The sequence below is a fragment of the Myotis brandtii genome, unplaced genomic scaffold (genome assembly GCF_000412655.1).
Source record: "Myotis brandtii unplaced genomic scaffold, ASM41265v1 scaffold854, whole genome shotgun sequence".
NCBI classification, from domain to species: Eukaryota; Metazoa; Chordata; class Mammalia; order Chiroptera; family Vespertilionidae; genus Myotis; species Myotis brandtii.
The window spans coordinates 26,959-35,067 of record NW_005371468.1 but is presented as its reverse complement, the minus strand read 5'-3'; the positions used below and the strand labels follow the sequence as shown (position 1 = coordinate 35,067).

The following is an 8,109-nucleotide window of genomic DNA, read 5'->3' as shown; positions in this document are numbered from 1 at the left end:
TTTTTAGAAATAAACCCAAAATCCAATCAATCAAACAATTTATGTTTATTGAGATATTTCCTTACCACTTTGAAAATATGCTTCATTCCATCAGCCACGTAAGACCAGGTTAACTTTTTGCTGAGATGCGAAGAGTTTCTGCCAAAGATACTAAAGGAGCTCTGCCAGAGAGCTCACTAACCCTCTATCCTCTTCTAACAGGATGAAATGGAATGAGGATCCACACACTTTGGGCAGTATCTCTTGGAGAGGCCAACTAGACAGTATATGATACCTGCATAATATCCAGATGAGAATGGAGAAGTGTCCATTGGAAGCTAATATGCAGAAGAAGAGACACCTCTTAGAAATGTGTGTTAGGTCGGAGCAGGGTGAGAGGCATATCATTTGGAAGGATGATATTATGGAATAATCCTAAATCAAGTCCTGAATGAGATCTGTCTCCTCCTTTACAAAGAAAACAAATTCTGATACATCCACCAAGAGTCCAGTCTTGCCTGATTTAGTCAGATTATTTAGTGTCAATTATGAAATCTCTTTAAAATTAATGGGTCTCCACAGAGGAGAAATATCCCTAGTGGTTCCCCTCAAACTAAAGCCAACTAAGGAAAATATTTGAGAAAAATTTCCCTAGTTGATAAACTAATAAGGATTGATGGGCAACTCTACTGTGTGGTCATCATAGACAATTATTATCTGGAAATTCCAGGGGGATGTTCTCATTCCTTTCCTATATGAACAGGGAACTTACTAGTGTTGTGCTCCAGACAGTCTCCCAGTGAGCACTGTTGAAGGAAAACATTGATTTCAGCTTAAGCTCATGAAACAACAGTAGTGTAGGCATCTGGAGATTTGGAGTCTAGTTATGGTTCTGCCATGTGGTAACTGTTGACCTCAGGCAACTAGGAAGCTCTTATGTGGGCTTCCTCATCTGTGATAAGAGGTGTTGATTACCTGGACTCCATGGATCCTTCTAGCTCTAAAATTCTGTGAATTGTGTTATTTTCTTTAGAAGCAGAAGAATTTTCCAAAATCATCCTTTCTGATATTTGGTTTCAGTTTTCCTTATTCTACTTATTTCTGTCTCTTGATCAAATTTTCTCTCTGCTAATACTTTATATATATATAAAGTATATTTGTCTGATACATGCAGTAAAGGAAGATGTGGGTGAAATAGATACACACACACACACACACACACACACACACACACACACACACTAGAGGCCTGGTGCACGAATTCATGCAGGGGTGGCATCCCTGGGTCTGCCTGGCGATTGAGGCCTATGGGAAGGGGGGCCAGCCGGGGGAGAGGGATGAAGGATGTGGGGATGCTGGAGGTTGGCTGTGGGAGCATACTGACCACCATGGGGCAACTCCTGCATTTAGCATCTGCCCCCTTGTGGTCAGTGCGCATCATAGCAACTGGTTGACCAGCTGTTCTGGTCGTTTGGTCATAACTATCACTTAGGTATATATATATATACCATTGCCATGAATATAAAAAACAAGCCATGTGTGTGTGTGTGTGTGTGTGTGTGTGTGTGTGTGTATAGTTATATTCCCAACTCTTAGCCTAATCATATTTTTAATGTTTCTACCTTTCCAACTCCTTGCAAACCTCACAAACTTAAAATCACATACTTTCTTCTCATTGCTGCCATTCATTTTAACCATCTTTAGTTTTCCTGTCTCATGTCCACTATCAATAATAAAATCTTTGTTCAATAGGTAACAAATATATATTGAATTCCTATTACGAACCAGGTTCTATTTCCAGTGCTTGAGATACTTCAGTATACAAAATAGACAACAATTTTGCCCACATAGAGAATATATTCTTGGAGGGGGGAAGATAATATAAGAATAGGAACATTTAAGAATGTGTTCGGCCGAAACCGGTTTGGCTCAGTGGATGGAGCGTCGGCCTGCGGACTGAAGGGTCCCAGGTTCGATTCCGGTCAAGGGCATGTACCTGGGTTGCGGGCACATCCCCAGTGGGAGATGTGCAGGAGGCAGCTGATCGATGTTTCTCTCTCATCGATGTTTCTAACTCTCTATCTCTCTCCCTTCCTCTCTGTAAAAAATCAATAAAATATATTAAAAAAAAATAATGTGTTCGAAGGGGTGAGTGCTATAGAAATAAAGGCAGAACAGGGTAAGGGCACTGGGAAAGTGAGTGTGAAGAAGTGTTGTGACAGATATAGCAGGTGCAGAGGCTGCTTTGTTTTCTGCAAAGGCCTCTCTGAGGCGATGGTCCAATGGTGATCTAATAGCTGACAAGCCAGCAGGAGAAAGGAAGGGAAAATGTTTTAGGGCAGAGGCAACAGCACATAAAAATGTCTTTTCTGAAGCCAAAATAAATGTATCGAATTTATCCAGATTTATGCAGATGTTCCCATAAAGGTCCCAAATATCTAAAATCCATGTGAATGCAGACAGCTTGCTTTTTTTATGTTCCTCGCAATGGTCAATTAAAAGAGTCTGTGCTTATAATTGAATGGGTGGTTAAGTGCATATGGAGGCTATACGCAGACTTATTTTCCTTCCCCTCACCCAGATATATTTATTTGTTCAGATGACTTCATTTCTACAAATGTATTTTTCATGGTTGCAATGAGAACCTATAGTATTTCTATGTAACAGTAGGTTATAAATTTTTAAAAATTAGATTAATTTATTTTTAAAAATATATTTTTATTGATTTCAGAGAGGAGGGAGAGGGAGATAGAAACATCAATGATGAGAGAGAATCATTGATCGGCTGCCTTCTGTATGCCCCGTACTAGGGATTGAGCCTGCAACCCGGGCATGTGCCCTTGACTGAAATTAAACCTGGGACCCTTTAGTCTGCAGGCTGATACACTATCCACTGAGCCAAACAAGCTAGGGCAAACATTTTATTTTTAAATGTAGTGTTCATAGTTATACTTTTTGTGACTATATAATATGAATAGTATTAATGTTCCACAATTTATTAAACTATTTCTTAACATTGGATATTTGAAATTTTAAAATGAGTTTAGATAAAAATACAGGTAATTTAGATGACTTGATTCAGTTAGTAATTCTATATTATGTTTTAAAAATGTCCACTTTCTTATTGCTCTTATGTTTAATTTACTTGGATATTTTTGTATAATTTAGAAGGTAATTATAATGTATTGTACATTTAATATTTGATAAGAGGATAGATCTCATGTTAAGTGTTTTATCACACTGAATTTTAAAAAATGCAGAAAGAATATTTTTATGGAACAGACTGACAAATATCAGGGGAGGGGTGTGGGGGGGATTGGATAAAAGAAGGTGGAAGGATTAGCTAAAGAACATATATGCATAGCCCATGGACACAGCCAATAGTGGAGTAAGGGCCAAGAGAGGGGGTGTGGGGACTGGGTGGAGGTGGGCAAATGGGGGGAAATGAGGGACATCTGCAACAACAGCTCAGAGAGATATCTAAACTTCCATGTTCACTGCAGCATTACTTACAATAGCGGAGGTATGGAAACAATGTAAATGCCCATCAATGGATGAATGGATAAAGGAAATGTGCTATATACATATTATGGAATATTATTCAGCCTTTAAAAAGATGGAAATCTTCTCATGTGTGACAACATGGAGGAGCCTGGAAAATATTATGCTAAGTAAAATAAGCCAATTGCAGAAGGGCAAATACTGCATGATTCCATTTATATGAGGTTTCTAAAATAGTCAAACTCATAGAAAGAATGAAATTGCTGGTTGCCAGTGCCTGGAGACAGGAAGAAATGGAAAGTTGTTATTCAATGGGCATAAAATTTCTGTTATGTAAAGTGAATAAGTTCTAGAGATCTGCTGTGTAACATTGTGCCTATAGTTAACAATACTGTACTTTGCACTTTAAAGTTTAAAAGGGTAGGCCTGGCTGATGTGGCTCAGTGATTGAGCATTGACCTATGAACTAGGAGGTCATGGTTCAATTCCTGGTCAGGGCATATGCTGGGGTTCCAGCCTTGATCCCCAGTGTGGGGCATGCAGGAGGCAGCCGATCAATGATCCTCTCTCATCATTGATGTTTCTATCTTTCCCTCTCCTTTTCTCCCTGAAATAAATAAAAATATATTTTTAAAAAAGTTTAAGAGGGCAGATCTCATGTTAAGAGTTCTTATCACAATTAAAATGAAAACGAGAGGGAGTAAAAAGTTGCAAACTTCCAGCTATAAAATAAATAAGTCATGAGGATGTAATGTACATTATGACAACTATAGTCAATAATACTGTATTGTATATGTAAAGGTTGCTAAGAGAGTAAATCTTAATTCTCATCACAAGAAAAAAATTTGCTAACTGTGTATGATGATAGATGTTAACTAGGCTTAGTGTAATTATCATTTTGCAATATATAAATATCAAATCATTATCTGTACGTCTAAAACTAAATAATGTTGTATGCTAATTATACCTCAATAAAAAATTTAAAGAGGGGAATAAGGAAAGATATAAGGCACCATTTTGCTGGCAAGGATCATAGCTCAGGAATTAAGATTTTTATAGTAAGAATCTTCTTGGTTTGGTGGCTTTTTGATTTTGGCAGTAAAATGCTGTGGCTAGAAATTGTTCCTGAAAGCTTCATCTACTTCTTCAACCATTCCAACAATTTTGGAATCCGCAGACGGCATGACAATAACACGTTTTGTTTAAACAAACAAACAAAAAGGCCAAATAAAGTAATATTAAACATTCTAAAAAAGAAAAGTGGACAAGAATAGAGGATGCAGAATTAAACTCACACATACACACATGCACAACATAGCCCATGTTCAATTGATTTTCCACAAAAGTACAAAAATTCAACAAGAAAACAAAACAGCACCAGAATAATTATATGTACTATAAAATATGTAAAAGTAATGTGATGTGTCATAGACATACATGTGCTAGCTGAAACTATAAAGCTTTTAGAAGAAAGCATAAGAAAGTGTCTTCACAAACTTGAGGAAGGCAGGTATTTCTAAAATAGGACCCAAAAGTCATTACCAAAAAGAAAAACAATGATAAAGTGGATTTCATTAAAAAATTTCTTCTGAACAAAAGATAACAATGAGAAGTTTAAGTCAAAATTAGGAAGAAAATGTTAACAATAAATATATCTGTCAAAGGAATTATCTCCAGAATATACAATAAACTCAGAAAAAGAAAATAGTTCAATTAAAATTGGTAAATTCATTTTGTTTGTTGTTGTTGCTAATCCTCACCTGAGGATATTTTTCCATTGATTTTTAGAGAGAGTGGAAGAGAGAGGAAAAGACAGAGAAATATTGATGTAAGAGAGAAGCACATTGATTGGTTGCCTCCTGCATGAGCCCTGACCAGAGCCGGGCCGGCTGGGAAGGAGTCTGCAACCAAGGTACATGGCCTTGACTGGAATTGAACCTGGGACCCCTTAATCCACAGCCAAGACTCTATTTATCCACTGAGCCAAACTGGCTAGGGCAAAATAGGTAAATTCTTAAAATAATACTTCACAATGAAGAGAGCCAAATGGCCAGTAAGTTTATGAAAAGATACTCATCATCATTTTATGCTGAAAGTACAAATAAACATTGCTTCAGAAGCTGGGATCTCTGGGTTCAAATTCCAAATTAGAACTCCATCACATAGTATCTGCACGAACTCACACCAGTTACTTAAACTATGTGACTTAGTTTCATCATTGGAAATAGAATAATAACAACCCTACTTCATAGAATTTTTGAAGATTAGAAAAATATATATTTATAATTCACAATAAGTACTTAATGCTGGTCATTACAGATAACTAAAATTTGAGAACATAAATTTAAGGCTAAAGAAATCCAAGGTGAGGCCATGGGAATGGATATGAATGAACCAGAATGAAGGAAATTCATAGAGCTATCTACTCTTTTATATGGTTTCTTGGAAGAGTAATGCCTGGCATATTTAAATGCTCAAAATTTACTGAATAAATGAATAAATACAAGAATAGCCACAAAGAAAAAAATTCCTTCATACAATCATTGTTTAGCAAATACCTTATTTTGGGGAAATTAGATTGTTAACATATCTTTTTCTGGTTGCTCTCTGTCACAACTCTCAAGGTCCTTCTCTTCTCTTCCCTGTTTAAAAAGGCTAGCTTCTGATAACTGAATCATTCAGTCTCCCCTGCCCTCTTGCTTCCAGTTGGATTTGGCCAATGGGAGACAGGCGAAGAGATGGGAGGAAGCAAGCAGAGAGAGGTTGGGGTAGTTATCTCCCTGTATCTCTTTGCATGGTCATAGTTTTGCCAATAGTTGGCTTTTTTATTTTTCTAAAGTCACAGTTCTGACCAAGTGTTTTCTCTTGATAGATGTAGCTTTCACTGATCTCCAATAATACTGTACCTTTTTTTCGCCTGTGAAGTCTAGGGGTTATAATGGCCCCCTGCTATTGCTAGTATGTAAGAGTGCTGCCACCTCTTATTAGTTCCCACTCACATACCTCTGCATATAATCTCTTTATTACATTTTTAAAATTAAAATCTACTGAATGACATATCTGCTTCCAGTTGATACCTGAGATGCAGTCTTATATTTGTCACTTTCTATTATGTTATGCTCATTTGTTAATTTTTTTTTCTAGAAGAAAAATTACTGAGTCTACTAAAATGGTAGAAACATTTTCAAGGTCTCTGGTACCCATAGCTAAACAGTATCCAGACAATTTATACTATTTTTAAAGGTCAGTTTTAACATCAACTGGGAGAAGTCTTAGTTGTATGGGGATTTGCCTGATAGGTTGTACTCTCCCCTAGTTTATCTGAGAGAGACAACTCCTGGTAAGAACTCTCCCTATGGCTCCCTTCATCTCACTATTCCTCAGAGTATAGATAAGTGGGTTGAGCAGTGGGGTTCCTAATGTGTACACCAGTGAGATGAACTGATCTTGCTTCGGGGAGTAGCTGGAGCTGGGGCGGAGGTACATGAAGGCGCAACAGCCATACTGCAGCAGGACCACAGTGAGGTGGGCGGAGCAGGTGGAGAAGGCCCGGTGGCGGCCAGCTGCTGAATGGATCTTGAGCACAGCAGCCACAATGAAGCTGTAGGAGGTGGCGATGAGGAGGAAAGGCACGGCGATGGCTAGTGTGGCCGCCACCAGCACTGACTGCTCATGGATGTGGCTACTGGCACAAACAAGGCGCATCACTGGTGGCACATCACAAAAGAAGTGATCGATACCCCGAGTCTGGCAGAATGGCAGAGAGAAGATGAAGGCCACCAGCTGTAAGGACAGGACCAAGCCGATGACCACGGAAGCTACAACCAAGCGAACACAAAGAGTTAAAGTCATGATGAGAGGGTACCGCAAGGGATGGCAGATAGCAGCATAACGATCATAGGCCATCACAGCCAAGAGGAAGCAATCGGTACTGCCAAGTCCGATGAAGAACACCATCTGAGTGGCGCAGCTCAGGAGGGTGATGGTTTTCTCTGACCGTAGGATGTTGGCCAGAATGTGAGGCACCACCACTGCAGTGTAGCATATTTCTACTCCTGAGAGGCTGCCCAGGAAATAGTACATGGGTGTGTGTAGGCGGACTTCTGTCTGGATGGCCACCACAATGAGGACATTCCCACTGATGATCAATGTATATACCAGGCTGACTCCAAGGAAGGACAAGGCACCCAGCTCAGGGTGAGAGGGATAAGCCAGGAACACAAACTCCATCAACACTGAGCGATTTCCCCAGGTCATTGAGCTAACAGGTTTTGTCTGTCATGAGTTACAAGAACAGAAGAAATAATCAAACTGACAATATATTAGTTCACACCATGAGCCATGATCTAATCTCACCAGAGTTGGAGTTACAAACTAGAAGAATCAGGATTAATTTTTAAAAATGTATCTTTATTATTGCAAGTATTACAGATTCCCCTTCTCCATTACCCTCTTCTACCCCCCACCCCCCTGCAGGATTAATTTTTTAATTTCCCTTTTACAACACTCTTCACAACATAAAAATCTACAACTTAATTTCTAACTGCCAAAAGTTGGTCTAAATTATGTAGGATTTTTTTGAGGAAAAGAGGCAGAGGAAGTTTGTGGAATTCAAAGCCATTTTCAGTA

At 38.6% G+C, this 8,109-nt stretch overlaps 1 protein-coding gene across 1 annotated transcript; it reads right to left on the bottom strand.

Annotated features, from left to right (window-relative positions):
- Nucleotides 1–6,792: 6,792 nt before the first annotated feature.
- LOC102252003 (olfactory receptor 10W1) lies at nt 6,793–7,710 on the bottom strand. The gene has a single exon (XM_005884785.1). It carries the CDS (start codon nt 7,708–7,710, stop codon nt 6,793–6,795), a length of 918 nt encoding a protein of 305 aa, XP_005884847.1.
- Nucleotides 7,711–8,109: the final 399 nt, after the last annotated feature.